At 41.2% G+C, this 22,340-nt stretch overlaps 1 protein-coding gene across 1 annotated transcript in view; it reads left to right on the forward strand.

The window, feature by feature from the left end:
* Positions 1-569: 569 nt before the first annotated feature.
* Positions 570-22,340, forward strand: part of LOC117483164 (lymphoid-restricted membrane protein-like) — a 28,612-nt gene continuing 6,841 nt past the window's right edge. Inside the window, 29 exon segments of the mRNA XM_034131374.1 lie at positions 570-1,269; positions 1,814-1,921; positions 2,952-3,132; positions 4,492-4,553; positions 4,673-4,748; positions 5,245-5,403; positions 5,495-5,612; positions 6,207-6,257; positions 6,441-6,518; positions 6,761-6,817; positions 7,004-7,063; positions 7,698-7,762; positions 7,930-8,023; positions 8,473-8,565; positions 8,567-8,620; positions 9,290-9,391; positions 9,967-10,118; positions 11,478-11,589; positions 12,540-12,783; positions 14,253-14,305; positions 15,772-15,871; positions 17,082-17,250; positions 18,138-18,228; positions 20,274-20,320; positions 20,415-20,506; positions 20,630-20,796; positions 21,589-21,673; positions 21,791-21,836; positions 21,955-21,982. Of these exon segments, the coding sequence (XP_033987265.1) occupies positions 609-1,269; positions 1,814-1,921; positions 2,952-3,132; positions 4,492-4,553; positions 4,673-4,748; positions 5,245-5,403; positions 5,495-5,612; positions 6,207-6,257; positions 6,441-6,518; positions 6,761-6,817; positions 7,004-7,063; positions 7,698-7,762; positions 7,930-8,023; positions 8,473-8,565; positions 8,567-8,620; positions 9,290-9,391; positions 9,967-10,118; positions 11,478-11,589; positions 12,540-12,783; positions 14,253-14,305; positions 15,772-15,871; positions 17,082-17,250; positions 18,138-18,228; positions 20,274-20,320; positions 20,415-20,506; positions 20,630-20,796; positions 21,589-21,673; positions 21,791-21,836; positions 21,955-21,982 (3,405 nt within the window). The 5' untranslated portion in view covers positions 570-608.

Consider the following 22,340-nt stretch of genomic DNA (forward strand, 5'->3'; position numbering starts at 1 on the left):
GGAAACAGTACCTTTTATTGGACTCTATCTTACTTTAGTGTTGGGTTTTATTGAGCTGTGTTATTGGAGGTTATAATTTGATTCCCCATCCTCTGTTCCGTCCTTCCCTTCTCCTTGTTTTTCATTTCTCAACACAAGAACTACCTTCTATACCATAGAAGTAATAATAACTATTTGGCATTGGATGGAAAACTGTGATTTATATTGGGCTACTCCTTATATGGATCTCAAATATTCACAATTATTATTCTCTATATGGAAATGTTTTTTCTTCCTTACACTGCAGATTATCCAGCTCCTTTCATACCTCTAAACTTTGATTCCATTTTTTTCATTTTCTTTTAATGCAAAAATAGCTTGTCAAATGTGGAGATGTACTGCTTTTTTTAAAACAGTGACGGACATTTTATAAATTATTATTTTTGATAGCTTTATGGACCATTTAATTAAGCTAGAAAAAAATGTAATGATAATAATAAAAAAAAAAAAAAATTTGTTTTAGCCCTACTTTTGCATGCAGTAAAACACATATGTTCTGCTTCTCTCTCCTCAGACTTCAGCCTCTCCTCTAGCCAGGAAGCCAGCACTGCAGCCCTGCCATCCGCAGCATGGAATATTACACGCCCCATCCAAATCGTCGCCACAACCCCGTGGACAGCATATGCCGCAAACTGCAGACCATTCAGTGGCGCGGTGACCGAGAGCCCAATTCAGCATTCCAGATCCCCAAACTCTCCTCCAACAATTACTACAGCCCGCAGAGTGACCTCAGGCACAACCTGGAAAGCATCCTGAAGAAAGGAACCCTCCACAGAGATGAGGGGGAGAGGGGGAAGGGTAGAGGGATGAGTCCTGCTGCAGCTTCCCAGAGGAGCAACAAGGGTTCCTCCATCTCTCTGCCCACATCTTCCACCCCTGCATGCTATACCTCCACGCCAACTAACCACACATACACTATCACTAGCACTCTAAGTGAGAGGAGAGGTGCAGAAGGGAGTGATTTAAGACACATTAAGACATGGCCAGGGCATTGTTCCACGCCCACAGGCCAATCCAAAGAGTCCCCTTACTTTTCATTCACACCCCAGAAGGGGCGGCCCGAGAGCGAGAGGACAAGCAAGACCCCCCACCTGTGTCGTACCTTCACCCCAAACAAAAGCACCCTCTCCTACAACCTCAACTTCTGCTCAGCGGACCGTGCAAACTCCACAGAGTGGGAGCTGCCCTACCCAGCTCTGGTTGTGAAACGGCTGTCCATGGGAGATGGAGGTAGGGGGGAGCGGATGCAAAACAACTGGGAGGTTTAGGCTGATGTACAGTAGGAGTGTACACAAAACAGATTATGTTAGGAGTGAAAGTTAATTGTTGACCTTTGAAACAGTTTGACAAATACCAGCTTATTTTTCCAGAGCTTTCAGCTACAGCTTCATTAACAGATTTATGTTTTTTAAGCAAACTGCATCCCCTGTTAGAAAAGAAAGATGAAATTGTTAGTGGAGAACATTTTGATTATCTTAACTTCAGTTTAGCATGCTATGTAATATTGGGGACAGATGCTTTAGGAAGAATTACATTTTTTGGAGCCAATAACTAGTTTAAAACCTACAATATTTCAGTCTGTGCTTACATGTTAAAAAAAAACTGTAGTCATTGGCAAAACAAGGGTTAATGGTGGGTCCAGTGGCTAGTTTTTATAGTAGTATTTTAATAGTGGCTGTGTCTTTACACAAAGTGTGTCATGTGCTTGCTTTGCAACTTAATTCACTGCATTTATGTGTCGGTGGGCGTGTGTGTGTTCAATATTCCTGCTCAGGATCTTCAGTAGCCTCTGAAAACAAGGAGAATATGGCAGAAATCAGCTTAATCTGTGAGGAGAATCTGCTCGATACCATCTTCTATGCCTGTGACACCCAGCGTCGAGGTACGCATACACGCACACACTCATTAATGGTTCGGTCACGCATTTTCAGAAAGAAGAATATAGCAGCTGACACATTTATGACTTGTCATTGGGTGTAGTGTTACAGTGTCTTTTACTGTTTAGAAGACGGAAGAAATCCCCACTCACACAGTATCGGCATTGTCCGTGTCTTCCTCGTGTGCCTGCTAGCAAAAGCAACACAATATGTTCATTTTATTTCAACACCCCTTAAGTTTCCTTATCACTCCAGATCGTTTTCTTAGCATTTGAATGCTTTCTTTAAGTGAACCATCATGTGAAGCTGCTGTATGGGACGTGGTCTTTTGTGGTAACTTATTTCTTCTGTCTTTTATTATTTTTAGGATTTATTTCAACCATTTTTGAAGAGGAAGATTTGTTCTTTTCCTTTTGCGTCTGCATGTGACTGCATCTTAAGTTGCTGTCTCTTCTGCTGTTTGCTGAGATAATGGGTCTATTTGTTGCTTTCTTTCCATCTACCTCGGTGATCTTCGGGTATATTTCATGTTAAAAACATTTCTCAAGGATAATATTCAAATGGAAAATTGAATAACATCCAAAAATGTTGAAGTCTTTGGTTGAAAATCAAATAGAGTAATGATGCATAGTTTAATCCCACTAAAGCTGTTAAAGTATACCACATTTCTGTTTAATTCAGCTTTGATGTGTGCATTGCCAGAGGTTGAGTTTTAGTGAAAAAGATATTTATGAATTTAAAAGATTTTATAATTCAATGCATTTTTCTTGCAAGAAAGAAAACTAGTCCACTGTTTATACTACTGTTATGATAACTGTCTGAAGGCTAACCATTTTCTTTTTAAATGATTGAGGATTGAGAAATGTGTTAAACCTACTGGGAAAAAAAAGTGAATCGTTATTATTCTGCTTCCATGGTTACTGCTGCCCTCTCCTAAACCCAAACAAAGACAAATTGATTGAGCCATCATTGTATAATAACCAACCCTAGGCAAAATGAACCAAGATGTGTGTCTGTGTTCCTGTGTTCTTGCAGGTAAAGTGTACGTCTCTCACATCGTGGACTTCCTGCGGCACACCACCAGCCGCAACTCAGAAGACAGCGGCCTAGAAGACCTTTGCAACATGCTCGACCCAGAACACAAGGACGTCTCCATCGACTTGGTCACGTACCACGCCGTCATGAAGGAGTGGATCGATGACTGCCGCAACAACGGGTACTGAGAAGCAGACATTTGAAATGAAGGCCTTAATTCCAAAATATTGATAGGCACATGATCTTTTATTTTAAAATGGGGATTTTTACGGAGGGTAGCTTGACGAGGGAACATTTTGGAACTTCTGAAGTCAAGATTTTGTCAGAATGTATCTAGCTGCCATGGTCTTAAGCAGACTCTGACTGTATCATGTCAGGCAGTACTTTTTCTGTAACTACAGAACATGCTGTGACCCTCCTTTTTGTGGATTTAAGATATAATTCAAACATTTGTCAGATTAGTGGATAAATCGATGGATAAGACGCAAGCTTTCTGTTGGCACTATATCTCTGTAATAGTTTTTTCAACTGAGTCCTGATTTGAATATGCAGTTTTAACAGTTGACGAACACCTTTTAGAAATTGGAACAAAAAGTGTTTCAGAGATTAATTGTTTATATTTTGTTACTCTTTTGTTAACCAATTCTCTGACTACTATGATTGAAAGACCGCTAAACAGGTTTGCTTTCTAAGCATTTGCAGTTGCAGAGTTTCTATTCCCTTTAACCTGGTATGGAAAGGCAAATCCAGCTTGCACCGTCTTTAGCAGTCCTGTGCTTTCCTGTTTATTCTTTCAGAGAGGCTCTGTTAGAGTTACGCAAGTAGATATTGTGTAGGTGGGTTATGCATCAGATGAGAGATTGCTGGTGAGAAAGATTCCCCCTTTAGTTTCCGCTGTGTGCATCATCATTTCACATGCTGTCTTTTGTCTGAGAAGCAGTTCTGCGTCATAATCCAGTGCCCTCTGCACTTGTATCAGGTCTATGAAATGTGCATGTGGTCTAATGCTATGACTCATACTGTGTATACAAAATGAAAGTCAAAATCCTTCATTATATATACTATTATTTATCTGTTATACATGTGGTTAAATTCTGACAAACCTGTGTAAGGTTATGCATTTTAGCCATTATGTGCCTGATGTGTGGGCTCAGATAAACTGAAGGTCTTAATGGGCTGTTAGTGCAGTGATCGTGGTCCAATGTTGGTGATGAGTCATCTTGTTACTGACGGGCCCACAGGGTGTTAGCTGCTGGTGAAGACATGCTTATATGTATGCATATTAAGTGGCTTTTCATACATTGGTATAACTATCAAATGTGTAGGGGCTGTGCTTCAGCACTTTTTATACGATCTATGGTTCCTGACAAAAAGTAACTGAGCATTGAACTCAGTTTTTAGTGCTCAATGTGCCAGGTACCAACAATTAAACGGCTCAATACATCATTTATTACCAAAGGTAACAGCATAGTGCATGACTGCCGAATCCTATAAAAAGATTGTGATTATAATCCTGCACATTTTCTCTGTTGTATCTAAGGGAAGACACACCAGATGAAGTCTCTCAGGAGGACTCAGTCAAACTCCGAGACAGCCTGTCAGGTGGGTGTGCATCTCATCACTCAGATGTTTGCTTTCTCCATGTTCTTGTATTGTACATCAATCTAATTTTAGTGATGCCTGGCTGTTATATTTTTTGTGTGTGTTTTGGATCTGTTTAGCAAAGAGGTCCATGTTGTTCAATATTACTTCGGGAAGCTTGGAGGCCTTTGGAGGGGAGGCGTCCAGAGCAGAATTGTAAGTAATGTACAGGAATAAGTGAGAGATCATCCATGTTTGTGTAAATAATATGCAATACTATTCCTTTTATTTATAGTTATGACAACCTCTTCCTGCCCTTTCTCTATAACATGTAATATAATATAAATTAAAAAAAGAATATACTATCTGAAAGGACAAATACCACTAGGGAGATGAAGCAACATTTTAATTAATATTTTTATTTTATTGTGGTTCGAGTGAACTGAGCTTTTTTTTTTAAATAAGGCAATTTCAGCATCTACCATTAATGAAAGGCTGCAAATATTATTGCATTTGATTGGAAGAAAAAAAAATTCACTTGACGCACAACAGAAATGAATATTGTGATTCTCCAGAGGATACGACATTTAGACTTTTGTTGAAAATAAAATGTATTCAATTGGTGTTACTGCTGCTGTGCCATGTATATAAATCGTGCATGTAATGTGCCCTATTTAACCCGTGCCTTTTATGTGTATGTGTCTCTCCTCAGTGAGACGTCAGAGCTGGTGTGTTGTGTCGCTGACCTTCAGATGAGCAACCAAAAGCTCGAGGAGGAGGTGAGGAAGATGAAGCTGGTGATGGAGAGCATGGAGGACAGCAACCAGAAGCTGGCAGAGGAGAACGAGGAGCTACACAATCAGGCCAGGGTGTAAGATGTACTTTTATGCAAAGGCATGGCAGATGTTTATTGAGGCATGCTGTGGGTTATTGACTTATTATCTGTTTAACTTTTTGCACAGTAACCAGCAGCTGGCCCAGAAGGAGAAGATGCTGAACGAGGAGGTGGAGGAGATGAAGGCCACTCTGAACTGTAGGGAGGAGGGCAGAGCGCGTGCCTCCGCTCACAGCAAACACGTGGTCAGTCAAAAAGAGAACACGTAAAAATGTATCTAGCTTCCATGCTTATGTAAATACAGATGGTGTGTGTTGTTTTCTCACAAGGGTTTCATCTGAAATGTACTGCATTGCATTGCATTGCAGACCAAAAGTTAGGCATTAACTGTTATCCCCATGTTGGATGAAAAATGAACATACTTCAATGTTGCTTCTGAAGCTAGAAATAGACATGTTCTGCCACAGAATGTATGAAGGTAAAAATCATACATGTATAATTCAATGTAGAAATGTTGTCACTAGAAGAAACATTATGCAAGCTTTGAACAAGGCCCAGTCTCTTCGCCACAGTTCACACTCTCCCAATAAAGTCTATATCCCAGATAACATTTAACCCCAAATGAACATTTAACACATGGGGAAAACTCATTATTTTACGAAGGGTGCGTTCATTTGAGTAATGCACTTTGCAACTAACTGGATCTTTTGTAAATTCGGATCGCTGTTGAAACGAGGATATTCAGGCAGACCTTCTTACTAACGTACAGCTCAAGCCTTTAGAATGTAATATCGCTGCAGATTTAGGACTCATTTTCATTGTTCTTATTTTGTTTGCAGGAGAGAGAGAACCAGAGTCTCATTGCCAGTATCGCGTCTCTTCAGGAAGAGGTACTTCACTGATCAAAGAGGACTATTGTCAGACGAGTACACGGAAAAATCAATAACCTGGTTCACAGTGAATCCACAGTTCTCACCCATTCATAGATAGCCTGCAGAGAGTATTTTGTTATAGTATTTTCAAAAAAGGATGTGACCAGCAGCGCTAACCCTAACCGTTTGATGGCTCCCCAGAACTTCAGGGTCACCGTGGAGACAGAAGAGCTTCACAGGAGGATAACCGAGCTGCGTGACATTAACACTGACCTTCAGGTAGTTTTTTACTTTTCAATTTGTGAATTTGTCTCTGCATTATTAAAGCTCTAGGCTGTTTTCGATTTCCTCTCAGTGTCCTTCTCTTGTTCTTTCTTTTCTCGGCCTTCAGCTATTTTGAATGTTTTTCTTTTTCAAACTTCACATTGTACATTTCTCTGGGACACATATGTCCAACTCGCTACCATTTTACTGTGCTTTCTTTGTGTGTCTCTTATGTGACTTTATTCTCCTGTCCTCAGGTGCAAATTCACTCTTTTGATGCGGTTGTTGGTGAAAAGGAAGCTGTGATAGTAGAGGTCAGTGCCTTTTTGTATTATAATCCAATCCCACACTCGTTATCATTCTATACATAACATTTCTTGAATCCCTTCAGCAAACACTGGTTCAGTGCAAAAACCTACCAGTTGCTACCAATTTGTTGTTCTCTTTTCTGTTTCTCTTGAAAGAACCTGAACTCATCTTGTGTTTTTTACCTTTTACAGAAGAGCAGACTGATAGATGAGCTGAAGTCCGCAGTGGAGGAATACTCATCCATCACTGAGGTCAGTGTGTTGAACCTCACATCATATCATTATTTCAGTTTCTACACATCAACAACCCCCACTGGTTTGTCTTTTGATGCTCTGTAACTGCTTTAAATAGTTTCTGATGTCTCTTTTTGCTTTTAACTCATGCCAATTAAGCTATTTTATATTCTTTTTAAGAACCATTTGGTCTACTTTCTGACATATGACATGTACAACGGACATGAATTCCCTGATTTCCATTCGGGATCAATAGGAAAGGAGATTTGAAAGAGTTGCAGATAAAAGCTTAGCAGAAGTCATCATTTAAAAAAAAAAAGTAACACTTTAATAATATTATAAATGTTAACCATAAACTCCTGATAGTGATTTTATTTTTAGAAAATGTAAATAAAATATGGGGAAATTCTAAAAACATGTTTAAAGGTAATTGTAGTAATTCAACACAGACGAAACATCAACTCCTACTGTAAACGTAGTTCTCTGCTGCGTCAGGTTTATTGTTACCCCGCATGTGTACGACTGTGGGAAATGAAACACCTGCTCTCGCACACAGACCTTGTTGTGGACAGATGTGTCCAAGTAGAGAATTGTATTTAAATCCAATGGGGTTTGTACTGAGTTATGTTGGCTTCTCTGTTGTTGATTCCAGCTGCTGAGGTCACACAAGAGCAAGCTGGAGAGCCAGATGCAGATGATGCAACCAGACATGTCTGGGTGAGTGAACCGAGAATAACCCGGGAGTGAAGGGTCTGAGGTATTCACAGTTGAGGGACAACTAAGGGAATAGACTAAAAAAATTCTCTCTAGGAATTTATGGAACGGCGCCGTAAACTGTCTCACAAAAATGTAAAATCTTTGTTGCTTCCTACTTCTCTCCACAGGGCTGGTCTGTCCCTGTCGGTGGCCTTCAGGTTGAACCAGAGCAGCTCAGGATCCCTGCAGACAGAACTGGCTCTGGCTCAGTCACCACTGGAGGTCAGCACTCCCTAACTCTGTCTCTTTTCATCTGCTCACCTTTTCTTTCATGCACCCTGGTCTTTGATTTTTTTGAAAGAGAATTCATGGCTGCTTCTTCTCTGGGACACCTTTCTTGTATCATTCAAATGGAGCCACATGTAAACTTGAATGCCCCCAGCATTCACACTGCTTTTTTAGTTCAAACGTTATGAAATCTCAGTTAACTGTGCCCTTAGTCCCAGCTGGACTTCTGGGAAGTGTATGCCTTCAGGCAGCTGATTAATTCCCTAAGATTCCCACAGCCGTAGGGTTTCTCACAAATGATACACAATACAAAGCACTGTGTGAACATTAGATGCATGTGCTGTTTGCTTGTCACACTCCAGCTTCTTGGTTATAATTAGACTGATTTAAACCGTTTTTAAATCTCTTTTGCTCATTTGTGTAATAATTGCCATCTCATGCAGGCCCACCATGGAGTTGAGCTTTTATCCACCACGATGAGCTATGTCTCCCCTCTGGATATAACGCTGGACAGGGAGGTGCTGCTGATGCTGCAGGGGACCCAACCCGGAACAAATGGCTCGGGAGTTCAACAACCTCCTAAATAAACTGGTGACTTTTACTTACATATTTTGACTTGGGTAGAGAATTTGCATCTGAAAGAAAATACAATTCCATCATGTATTGTTTTGTAAGACTTTTGTGACTGTGCATGGCATCAGCTGACTTTGAATAACTATGACTAAAGAATGTTTAAAAGTTCAGATTGAAATGTCAATTTTAAACCTTTTTGCAGGGCATTTACATTTGTTTAAGACTTGACTTGACTCTAAAAATACAAATAAACACTGTTGAGTTACTGTTGAGGTTCACTTGAAGAGGCCCTATAATGCTTTTTGGGTTTTCCATTTCCTGTAGTGTGTTATAGGTTTGTGTGCATGTACATGACATGCAAAGGCTAAAATCCCAAAGTTCCCTCCAGATTGAGTTTCTCTCACACACTTGAACATTAAAGCATGTAAACATGTCACAGTAGAGGCACACAATACAAATATGAACCAGACAATGAGCATCATGGGGCCCCTTTAATAACCATCTACTTAAAATAGGTTAGGCTCTAATATAATCTTAGAAGTGTCAGGATAGTTTAACAAGCTTATGAATGCATGTAAATGTCTGTTTTTATCAATTATTTGTATTGTTGCAAATTATCATTTAAATTCTGGACTCCATTTTAGAAATTATATTTCTCACAACATGATTTCTCTTGATACATCTCAGAAAAGGAATTTCAGAGAAGAAACCAACTCCGTCTTATCTACAACTAGAGGCTTGTTGGACAACTGCGCACAGCCAGCAGGCGACCAGGACACGGTTCTCCAGGTCAGATACACTTTCACAGACAAGTGTCAATTGTGTGGTCAGTGTCAGAATACTGCAATTGATGAAAGCTTGTGTTGGTGCATTTGAGCTTCCTATGTTTGCATTTCAGTACTGAAAAAGGCCGTCTCCATCTTTATAAAAATGATATTTGATATTTGTTCTCTCGGTCCACTCTCTTCTCTCTTTCCCACCCACTATCTCTCCTCTCCGGAGATTTCTCACTTATATAACTCTCCAACAGGCCCCATCCAAGCAGTGTTGTTAGTCAGTGTGTTGTACCATGAACACAACCCACTCCCCTCACTCCAACTTTCTCTATCTCTCAGTCTCTCTCTCTCCCCCCTCCTGCATTGTGGCCACTCTGCATTCATTAGCCACGTACTGGCATACAGCAGTAAACATAGCAAATGAGACCGAAATCATTAGCGGAGCAGCGCTGCACCAGTACCAGTCGGTCTTCTGTTGGTTGTACGTCGTGCCATTTTGTGTCAGTTAGTGGTGAAAACTTTTTAGAAGCGTTAAAGACCCCTGGCTGTTCAGGCCGTGCAGCTGACCCCGGACTTGTGTTCCCGCAGAAGGTGCAGGCCGAGCTGGACGCGAAGAGGGAGGACTGGGCCCTCAGCCTGGACCAGCTGGCCCAGTACACAGACTCTCTGGAGAAGGAGCTGATCAAAATGGCCAGTAACATGAGGAGGTCCCGCACTGAGATCCTGCACCTTTCAGTCAGGTGAGCTAAGCTTTGTTGCCTGATCTCTCTCTGTGGATGTTGAAATTAGGGATCTGTAGGAATGTGACTGAAGTGAGTGATTCAGAATCTGGTGTAAGAGCAGAGAAAGGTAAAGGTAAGGTACCAGAGGAGGAGAGAAGAGAACTGATTGCTGGCTAATGAAAGACAACTTTTCCGTATGGTAGGAAAACCTTTCCTTAAGGAGGAGTCACTCTTGTGCTGCTGTGATCTCATTGGTTGATTAAACCCTTGTAGGCAGAGCTTACAAATTCATTTTCTGGCTAAGTAAGGTAATACTGATGCCACTGAAGAAGAGGAATGAGTGAAAAAGCTAGAAGCTGATTAAATCTAGCAATGTAATTACTAGCTTAAAAGAGATGCAGTCTAGGCATAATTAGGTTAGCTGGTTAGTCTACCTTAGGACAGCCACTGATGATTATTTTCATTATTGATTTATCTACTAATGACTTTGTTAAGCGATTGAGCTTGTCGCTTGTATTATCCTTAGAGCTGGAGACCTAAATTAATCTATACAAATATGTTATTTTATGCAAACACTGAAGTTTTCTGCTAGTTTGAGTAGATTTTCCTGTCAATCTCCATATTTCTAAAACATAACATTAACAACACCACATATCAGATCACTGGACATCTCCACTCTCCAGTGCTCCGTCTCAGTTGGCCAGTCAGTTGTGCTGAGTGGGGGAAAGACCTGTCAATCATCCTGACCTCAATGACCCCAAAGGGCCCGCCTCACTAGGTATGGGTCTATGCCAGCCCTTTGGCCATGCGTGTGTGTTTCTGTTTGAGTGTGTGTTCATGGAGACGGCCATCCCCTACTGATATATAACGGAGCTACTGAGGTACAGCATGAGACCAGAGAAGGGGAACTGGTCAGGCTGTCCATGCTGGATTTACTGGTGCTTAGTTGCCAGGGTGAACTCATTAAATACTGTTTGGTGGGAAAAGAAAACTGCAGAGGGCTCATTGTAGATTTGAGTTGTCCCTCCTACTCTGAACAGTGCCCAAACACTCCAGAGTCAGACTGGACTACAGGATCAGGGTTTTGTTGAAGGACATATTGGAGGTTCTGTGAGATTAGAGGGTCCGTCTGGATCTACAAAACCGTGAAGTAAAGAAACCGTTACCGGGCCAGTCGGTGAACTGGCGGTGGTCACCCTGGGCAACAGAATGGGACACTGCATGGGCCTGCGGATTGGGTACAGTATGTCCACTGTACTGTCTTCTAGGGTCTCTGCGCATCTAACTCCCCCTGGAGAGTTAACAGTGCTTTTGACACTCAAAGAGTTTTCCCTCTACATTTTGTTTTAATTCACACTTTTGTTTTGTTGCATGCAGGGTGCAGGAGCAGGAGAACCAGAAGCAGCAGCTTTGTGAGGAGCTGGAGCAGATAAAGACACCTCAGGACAGCAGAGAGGCCTCGTGCCAGACACCTGCACCAGAGGAAGAGGTCAGAGAGGAAGGATGGGAGGGCTGGATTATTGGGCTTCAGTCTATCTCTTATAAACAGCAGCAGCCTCATTCTTCCGCCATTGTTAAAAGTTGTATTTCAATCTTAATCTGTAGTCACCGTACATTGTTTTTAGAACATTCAATTAACTTTACATTTTGAGGGAGTTTCACTTGTACTTTTTTTGAAGGTTTACTGGCAGGAAAGTCATATCATGCTAGCAATCCAATTATTTACATGTGTGTTTTTGTATGTTTGTAATTTGGATATTGGTTTGCTTGGAGAGCAGTGAGAGAGCTCCCACTTTATTCAGACAGATGGAGTCTCTGATGGAGGAGAGTTGAGTGTGAGTTGGCGGCTGAAGTGGACATGTGCACCCACACATAAACGCAGAATTTAGATGCGACCACACACCTACGCACTGCTTCTCGAACAAAATGCGCTGACACGAGCCTCAACATTTCCATTACATCACTATTGTTTTACTGCAAAACACAACGAGTCTGGTGCTGAAATAGATGGATAGATTTGCAAACAGTAACAGATTTTTCAGTTCTTACTGAAGTCATTTATTCAGTTTAGCAAGTTTGTTCATTGTTAATCAAGAAATGTATGAGTTGCTTTGTGTTTTATTTGAATGTCAGATTTGTTCATAAGTCGTATTAGCTGAGATTTGTTCAGAAACTGCTTTTGTAATTGTGTCCAGCACCTCTGTGGTGTCTGTTGGAAGAGATTGACTTTTTAATTTGCAATGATGCCCCTTTCAACTATGGTGTCTGTAACTGCTGAACTTCAGCCTCCTGACCTCTAGTCCTATAGTTGGACTTTGCAACAGTGGAATTCGTTATGGTGTTGCTTTAGCAGGTTTTGTTGCATTAGGTGAAGTGTGTTTTTGTACATTTCACTCATTTATTTAGACCCTGTCTTTCCCGTATCTTTTTCTTTTTTAGCCTGGAGATGACTTGGACTGGGATGAGGAGTTCGCCCTTCAAGATTTCCTGAAGAACGAGTTGGCGGAGAGGAACTGCAAAGAGCAGGGAGGGCGAACAGAGAGAGGCGAGGAGGAGGACGGGGAGGAGAGGTGGACGGTGGTGGACACAGCTGGAGAGGGGGAAGTGAGGGACACCTCCACTCCGGTGTCTGCCCTCTCTGGGAGGACGCTGCCTCAAAACGGAGCAGCAGAAGAGAGTCATGGTAAGTGGGGCACAAAGTTGGACAAAACAACCATCAGCCAACATCCAATCAGTTCGACTTCCAAGCAACTATTTAAAATTATTCGTAGTGAATCCTTGAAAAGTCAAACTGTTATACTGAAGTTTTGAATTGGCTTGTAACGATTAAATCTTCAACTGTATCAGGAAAGTTAAGAAGTGAGGAGTTGTCATTGAGCCTTTTAAAATCCACTATCCACGATAATTAGCCCAGATCTAGCTGCAAACTCATAAAGCCCAGCCAAATATGGATACATATAGTTTCATGTTTTTGTAGCCCCATTCTGACCCCAACTCGCCCGTTCCTAGTTTTGCATCCAAATCAGTCGGAACAAGCCTCATGCAACAAGAATGTGAACTAATGCATCCTTTCTTAGCATGAGAATTTTGAGACCACACTTTTATCCACATTCCTAGCTGTAGATCATGTGTGCGTACACTGAACATGCCTGTCTCACTCTATTGATATCTATAAATATGCAAAATGCAGAAAAACCTGCACATTTGTAAAGTGCTTCACAGGATAAGTATTTTAGGTGAAAACCGTTCCAAAACGTAGTTATCATCTTTGTGTGTTGATTTGTATGTGTGTGAGAGAAAGACTGGATTATCCCCTTGTAATCCATGGGAGTCACAGGGCACTCAGCCACCCTTGAAGCACCAGCACAGTACACACACTCACCCACTGTAGGTGTGTGTATCCCCACAGTGGATACACACACTCTGAGGCCCTTGGCAGTAGACCCCTGCCTTCTATGGTTGCTGTGGCCCTGGTCTTATTAAGGTTGTGAGCGTGTGTGTGTGTGTGTGTGTCGACACAGTATGTGAAATCCTCTCTTCCTAAAGGTCCTTGTATGGCCAGGTGTACGACCGGTCTGAGGCCACGAAGTGAGCCCAGTAATCCCCCCCCCATTCCACTGCCTGCATGAGCAGCTGGCAGGCAGAGACAGAAAACTAGAGTGTGAATTTAGTCATTAATGCCACCTTAGCCATGCATGGTATTTTAACCTCTTCGCCCCTCCTTCAACTCAATCCCTTGCATAATAGACTGTCTGCCCTTTTATGGTCAAAGGTGGGGTTGCTTTTTGATGGATATTAACCCCTTTATGTGAGGTCGGCCCAGACCCTAGGGGTTTTTAAATCCTCACTCAAGACACACTTCTTCTCTCTGGCCTTCTAGTCAGAGCTGGGTACGACACCTGACATTTCCCTGTGTTTTTTTTTTTCATATTTCTCTTGTAAATTATTGTCTTTTCTTGTTATTGTAGTCAAGTGTTTTTATTACATGTACAGCACTTTGGCTCGACCACAAATCTTTAGTTGAATTGGAGAAAAAAAATGTATTTAATGAACAGGATCTATGTTTTGTCCTTTTTTTAACCTAGTCCATCCTCCTTTCATTGTTCATAGTTGACATTGTATTGTTGTCTTCTTCCTGTGTATCTGTTACAGACTCTGCAGCCTGCACTGAGTCAGAGCAAGACTTGGACGTCCAGTCTATGCAGGTAAATTACATTGTGGCATTTTCTTTCATGGGATTATGTTTAAGTGTTCTTGCAATGTGTTGGAGATTGTGCCTTAAATGAAATGTGTGTATAATCCTTGATCGATTGAGGATAGCACCAGAACTGACCTTGTGGAAACCCATGTACATTTGGCTTAGTGTAGTGATAACAGGGATATGTGAAATTGTCCTTGTAAAGGAATAAGGCATCTCATCTATTAAATAAAATGAACGATCTAGAAAATAATTGGCCATTGTTGACTGAGAATCTCAATATAGACGATATGAATGTTTAGCTGCCAGGTGTGTGACGGTCACGGGAATGTAACTGTCAGCAGGAAGCATGACGGTACCAAAACAGATTTGGTGCTTGAGTTTCATTTGGCGCACAGCTCTGTTCTTGGTATTGTAATAATCCACTTCCTTTTGTTGTTGTGGTGGGAAGGAAGAAGGATGTTTTTAAAGTTATCAATAACAACTTTGGTTGGGTGACTGGAGCGATCTTTATGCTCACAAACCAAACTTTTAGTCTGTGGAGGATTTCTTTGATACTGATGTTTTGGTATGAAAACTAGCTTGACACTTCGCCCACACACATTTGACTCTGCTTTCTGTATTTCTTTTGTCACACCAATGCAGTTTATACAAATGTAGAAGTCGTTAGTTCTCACACTTTTGCAAATTAAATCTTTGAGGGCAAATCGCATAATTGAATACATTTTGGACGAAAAAATTATTAAAATTGGGTGTCGGTAGGAGTGTGCTTCCTGTGCAAATGTTTCCTTGTTTTGTGTTCAAGGATGCACCAACATGTGAAAATATGCTGTTTCAAGTGACATATACCAGAATATCCTCGAATGCACAAGGAGGGTTTCTAACAGCCACTGCCCCTTAAGAGACGTATCTAAAGTCTGAAATTGCTATGAGTTATAAGGGTCATTTATTACAATATAAATGTTGTTTTTTTATCTTCTTCCCTCTCTCTCTATTTTTTTTTATGTAAAGTAATGAAGATGAATTCAAAACGGCAAGGAGCATGCAGGTGCATTCGCTTCAAAAAAGCTAAAATCCTCAAAGTACTACGACTGACTTTTTTTTTAGGTTTAATGGCCAATTAGCTTTCACACTTTCTGATCTTGGATGTTATGCATTCTACTTCCTTGCAGTGAATCTAATTTAAACACTCCGTGCTTGCTGCAGTGAATAAGAAAGTATTTGTTGCTTTTGAATTCCTATGAGGAAGACTGTAATTTGGAGGTCTTTCCAACTGCCACTGACGGACAGATGCTTTGTGTTCTCTGTCAAAAGAAAATATATTGCAAAAGGAGTCAACAAAATCTGAACAGCTGACAAAGATTTGTTTCTACGGAGTGATTCTGGGCCGGCTGTCTCGTACATGGTTAATGTGTGTAGCTGATTTGATCCTTTCGCCCCTTTCCTTTTTTGAATATTTCTGTGTGTTTTCAGGAGCAGGAAGCGGTGCCATTGAGCGCCCACTCACAAGCTGTCGGCATTAGAAACCCAGAGGCGGATGCTCCTCCTGATCTGTCCCACTCAAAGAACAACAGTAAGACCCCCCCCCCCCCCCCCCCCCCCCCCCCCCCCACAGCCTCTCTACTCTGTGCAAATACAACTTTACAAAAGAATGAGTCATTTCCTGACTCACTTGGTATTTTAGCTGTTTGTTTAGAGGAGCGAAGACTTTATGAAATCTTGCTTGCAAAAGGTCAAACTCTACCAAAACCCACAATGAAAATCGTTTTTTATTGGATTTCTTTTTTGGTTATCCAGAACTACATTTATAAAGTGATGTACTTAGTGAATACATTACTGCAACACACACTGGAAAAGTTAATTATTGATATATTTGTGTTAAAGGTCCCATGTCATGGCCATTTCTACTGATCATAATTCCATTGTTGAGGTCCACTAAAATAAATTTATATTGTGCAATTTTCCAAACTCACATTGGTTTCTCATACAGCATCTCTGTATAGTATGTGTATTCACTCTCTGTCCTAAACGGCTTGTTGGAGCTCCTGCCCTCCCTGTGAGCCCAGTGGCCGTCTGCGAGACAGCGAGACACCGCGGAACTCAGCCTGGGCACACACCCACACCCGCAGCCTGGCTGGGAGTTTGTGTGTGTGCCCAGGCTGAGTTCCGTGGTGTCTCGCCGAATGGTACATTTGGACCAATCTGCGGAGCCGTTACGTCACTATACCCGAAATACGTCACTGTACCCAAGAAGTAAACAATGGAAAAAGAGAAATCTCCAACGAGGCGTTCTGGGGCAGCATAGACAGGTATTTTCTGTGTTAGAATTGTACTCGCTACAGGGTGTACTTTGAGGGTTTGTGATTCTGCAGACCGTTTACATGCAGACAAAGCTACATAACACACAAGGGGACGGGTAATAACCGGAAAAGCATGACATGGGATCTTTAACTGATGGCTGCTTTTTGCATATAATGAATATTCACAGAAAGGACAAATAAAGTACATTTTTCAGATGGATATTCATAAAAAGACATATAAACAAATGAATAAAACACACAAACCATTAGGTAATAATAGACGGGGCTCAAATAAAAAATGTGAATACATTTAAGTAAAAAAATAAACACATTTGCATGCAGGTCATACTGAGCTAGTGTTTTCTGGTGTTGTCACTGGGAAATGTATTATTACAGCAGCCAATGACACACTACCCTGTTACACACTGCACTGGCCATCACACACAATACTTCACACCAATATTCTTCCTCTTGTTTACACAGATGGAGAGGCTCTTGTGACTGAAGAGTCTCCCTCCTGTGATCCAGCCCAAAATCAGAGCAGCTCACCTGAACAAGAACCAACAGTCACACCAAGTAACACCCCTCCCACAGAAGTTCCTACCGACAGCACATCACCTGGACCAGATGAGACCATTACCCAGACTGAGAGGTGAATGAAGAAACATTTTGAATTCAATGCACATGAGCAGCGTATTAGACTGATACTCCAGATTTATTCAAGTATAGCATATCACAAAACTGGTTTATTACACTAACTTCCGAAGAGTGGTCAAACATTGAATAATCCCCCTCTATATGTTTTATAATAATTAAACATTTATAAAGAGAGATAGCGAAAGAGGAGACGCAGCAAGTCTTTCTCAATATCCCCAGTCATTGTCATTTCCCCATGATACATCTGACGTTATAATATCTGACTGACAAAACAGGACCAAAACAAAGAAGGCAGTAATGTTAGGTAAAAAGGAACAGGAAGTTTAATCACAACAGACTGTTTTATACCTGGAGACCTGGTTGTTTATTGGCAATAATTACACAATGCAATGGTTAATGTAGAAAATTAAAAATAACCATTTACTTTATTGCACCTAAATACAGCAGACACCTGTTCAATCCCACCTCCTAAGGTGCACCAAACACAACCTTCCATAGTTAGGAAACCGACTACCTCACACCCTCACCCCGCATCCTGACTCATTTTCATACCAGTGTGAAGTTTCCTTTCTATATAATGATGTTGATTGGTGTGAGCCACAGTTGAAGTCACCCTTTCGAAGTTTTGTCATTTTCATATGACTTGTACCACATTTGCTAGTCAAATGGGTGTTTTCCTTCGCTGTGGGAGGAGTGTGTTGTTCTGCAGCCGTGCTTTGCATATGCACAGTCCACCTACAGAGAGACAAAGGTTGTTCCTCATCTCTCTTACCATTGCATACTGTAACTGCTGTTTCATTATCGGTAGCAAGTGCATGTCATGCATACATCAAGAATGTGAACATGGCAAGTGCTTGACCTTTGACCTTCCGCTTTGTTTAGCACCCAGCCTACCAGTGAGGACCACGGGGAAGAAGAAGAAGAGAAAGAAGGCGAGGCGGAGCCAAGCACAGGAGACATGAGTCGTACTAAGGTCAGTAGCAGAGAGGACTTGTTTTAATGCATAAGGGAATGCAACTTCCTCTATTCTCTTCAGCACCAGCTGCACACTGCTTCCCCTTCCTCTTTCTCTTACTCTCTGCCACCTTGTGTTTCCTAGCTGAGTGAAAGGAGGTGTGTTTTTGAAGTAAGAAGGGTTTCGGTGGGCAGGGTGGGGGCTGGCTTTCCTTCAGAGAGGCTGAGATGGAGTCTTCCCTCTGGGCAAGGAGGAGAGGTCAGATTTACAATTAAGGCAAATATTGCAAATTCAGGCAGCCATCATTTTACTGACTGCTCAAGCTTTCTTAGGGAGGATGGGTTATCTGCTTCTCTGAACTATCTTGCCAAAGGAGTACTATATACTTATTAAGTATTTTAAAGGTGAGAATTTAAGGAATTGAATTATTGCTAAGTATTGTCAAGTTTAAAATGCTGAACGTTGAAATGCAGTTGGACATGGCACTTTAGAAACCTTGATAAAAGATTTCTAAAGAGCATCCAGTAAGAAAAGGTTTAAAAAGGATGATATTTTTATTTTTCTCTTATTAAACTTATTAGAAATGTTGTTGATTTAAGGTGTCCAAAAATGACATGAACAAATGTCATTCAAATGTCAGTACACACTTTCATTGAGTTTGAATAGCACTCTTAAAAACAACATTTTCGTTTTTGTTGTAAAATTATATGAAAAGGTCCAATTTTAAAGCGATAAATGTTTGGCATTATGCTTGGAATAATTAATACATTATCAAAATTGTTGTCACTGATTGTATCAATTGACCAATGTAACCCAATGTGATAAAACCGGATAAATTAAAGCAGAAGAATGTTATCAAATAAATGACCTTGATGTTTAAAGCCCTTTAGCAAAGGCTTGGACACAGTGGCTCCTCTCTCTTATCCAATTAGTGTTCACACTGAGTTGTTTTGACGTGTGCTCCATGCAGTTGGAGTGCTTCACGGTAATTATGAGCAGCCTCAGATGGGCTCGCAGTGTTTTCATGTCAAAGCCAAGGCCTGCTTGTGTTGTGATGCCTTCGGTCTGGTTTGCATCCTGCAGAGAAATTGATCAGCTTGGTTTATTTAGCCTCCCTACCTGCTGCTGGACTGCCTCCCTGCTGACAGACAGTCTGAGGGAGCCAAGAAAGGCATGCTTTGACTCTGTGGGGGTGTTTTGTACGTCAATAAAAATGCAGTTTTACGCTCATATCAGCCATGTCGAGGTGTTTGTTTTATTTTATCATTTCAATTTGCATTTCCAGCAAAGTAAAGGAGTTTCTTATGATCAGAAGCATTTGGATAAATTCAAATAGTTGTTTTACTAAATGGACGATACAGTATTTTCATAGGACTTCCTCCTGTATTGATGCTGGATGGTAGACTGTATAGACTGTATAGACACAGGGCAAGATGTCACACTCTGATGCATTATTTTTATAAAGCTTTACATAGAATTTTAAATCAAAGCTCATAAAGAATGTGTTGGCTTTAAATCAGTTCATATTTCTGCCTAGACTTAGAATGTTTTTTATTTAAAATGACATTGAGGTCTTCTTTGGTTTTTATATTCAGTTTAATAGCAAGGCAGCTCCCTTATTCTGAAGTGTGTTAAAACAGATTCACACTCATTACACAATATCCCATTGCATTGCTCTGAGCGATCACCTTGCTCCATTGTGCGTGTGAGTGTTCGTGCGTGTGTTCATGTTCACACCACTATGTGTAGCACGCAGTCCGCCTCCACTACTTAGCACTGTGCCAGTGTTAACGTGTTCCAAGCACCCCTCTCGGCAACACACACACTTTTGCAGAGCTGCAGGGCTCTCCATGAAGCAACACATTATATAAGAGATCAGTCCAAGCTTTCTCTTCCACACACTGTACAGCTTAGATATCAGTCCACTGCCATGGGACAGGTACGCTACATGTGAATATGTGTGTGTCTTTTAATCATTGACCATTTCTTGGGCAGAAAAACTAGCTCCAAGGCCACCTGTATTTTTCTCACACCCCCCTCCTCTCCCTACTTCTGCCCATCAGAGCCCGAGCCAGGACCAGTCTGCAGACAGATCAGCAGCCGAGGACAGGTGAGTGATTCCCAGCGTCATCATCCAACAGCAGAAATTACTCTTGATTGTATTAGTTTTTTTACAAATGGTGTATTATGTGTGTGTGTTCCAGCACGTGTCTGCTACCCGTGTTGGTTGAAGAGGAGGAGAGTGTGCAGGACGGTACAGCAGAGGTGGTGCCAACAGTATCCGCCAGCATGGAAGGTAGGGAGAAAAACAGTATGCGTGAAGAAGATGAAGCGAGATATTTCTTAAGCTGACCGTTTGTTTACGCCTTCTTGCAAGCACGTGTAACTTTGACCACCCACACACCAACTCTCCTTCCAGAGACTGACCGGTTCACCAGCAGCTCTCCTCAGTCGGGATCGTCCGTCACACACGCCAGCCAATCGGGGAGTGGCGTTGGCAGCGTGACCTCTGACCCCAGCCAATCTGAGGATAGTGCAGCCAAAAAAGACTCCCTCCCCCTCGGTGGCAAAAAAAAGAGGGAACTGGTAAGACCTGCTTTACTGCCCTTTCTCCTCAACTAAGTGTTTTCACATAGTAATGGTGACATGGATTTGAAGTTATTTGCCTGACTACTGTCGAACTTGACCATTGTTTGTGTGTAAATCAGGGTCATTATACTGAAGTTAGTGCTTTTTTATCAGTTCTCACATTAGGTAAGGTATAGTAAATACTACCAGACCAATAATGGAGTTCTCAACTGATTTTGTAGAACAATCAATTTATAGAAGTTTGGTAACATTTGCCACACACAAGTATGGAGATTTACAAATGTGCACATTAGTTTGGTTCCCTTTTTTCATATTTTATTCGTAATGCATAATGTTTTCTATTCTATATAAAAAATAACCGACTCAGAGCAGATTTGATCCAACACCAGGATCAGGCCTAATGGAGTGGGTGTTATTCAGATTACATGGTCTTGTAAGTGATGAGATTGTGCCAAAAGTATCTGATTCCGCATGACTCTTCGACCTGAACAGAAATGCTGTCTTTCCAGCTATGTGAGTGTGCGCATGAAGAAGAGGAAGAGGGAGTGCATAGTTTCATTTAGGCTCCACTCGGGATCAGATCATTCAGAATCAAGAGCCAACTGCACTGCCAGCTTGTTTGATTCATCACTTTTCATCTTTAATATGTAAAAGCTGTGGAAGAAGTAGTGAGTGAGTGAAGGGAGCAGTATGGATCTTAAGGGGAACGGGAGCATAGAGGGATCGGAGTCAAAGGGAGGTCAGGAGGTGAAGCAGAGCGAGGCAGTAACGTGTGTCGGGGCCCTGCAGGAGCGGGAAAGCAGCATGGAGGTCATCGAGGAGTGCAAGGTTCAGGAGGACCAGAGTGAGAGCAGCGTGGCCACGGACAAAGGATGTATGTGTACAACTCTTGTATCCTTATTATTATATTTATAATTGACCACCTGTCTTTTGATTGTAAATTGGGTGTTTTTTGTGCCATTATTTAACTGAAAATCATTTCCCTTTCTAGCTGGTATGTCGGGAAGCAGTGGTACCGCCATAGCGGACAAGAACAGGTAAGACCGAAAATGATAATAGTAAAACAACTTGACTATTAAATCCATAACCATTCAAATACATGTAATCAGATTTGTCCTGTCAATGAGTCCTCATTGCAGTTTCTTTATCCAGCAGCCTGTCGCCTAATGACAAGGAGATTGAGGTATGTATACAACTAGATCTAGGAGACACTTTTTTGACAATTTCTTTGTCTTGTTTTTCTGTAGGAATTCTCATTTTGCATAATTCTCTTTAAACTTTTGTCGTAATTAAATCAGAAAAATCTAAGTACAAATTTAAGCTTGCATGTTACTAAGGTTGCACTTGTCTTTGGAACCCATACAATAACCATACACTTTTCATTTAATAATTATCAGACATTTAAAAGCACAACTTGAAAGAGTATTTTAATACAAAAAACATTCAAATTGATGGAAACAAACAAGTAACAGAAGATTAAAGTATTACTTTATTCATATATTCATGTATTGTGAGGGTTTTCTACAGGGAAGTGCAGGAGT

Source organism: Trematomus bernacchii, unplaced genomic scaffold (assembly GCF_902827165.1).
Source record: "Trematomus bernacchii unplaced genomic scaffold, fTreBer1.1, whole genome shotgun sequence".
In the NCBI taxonomy this organism is placed as follows: domain Eukaryota; kingdom Metazoa; phylum Chordata; class Actinopteri; order Perciformes; family Nototheniidae; genus Trematomus; species Trematomus bernacchii.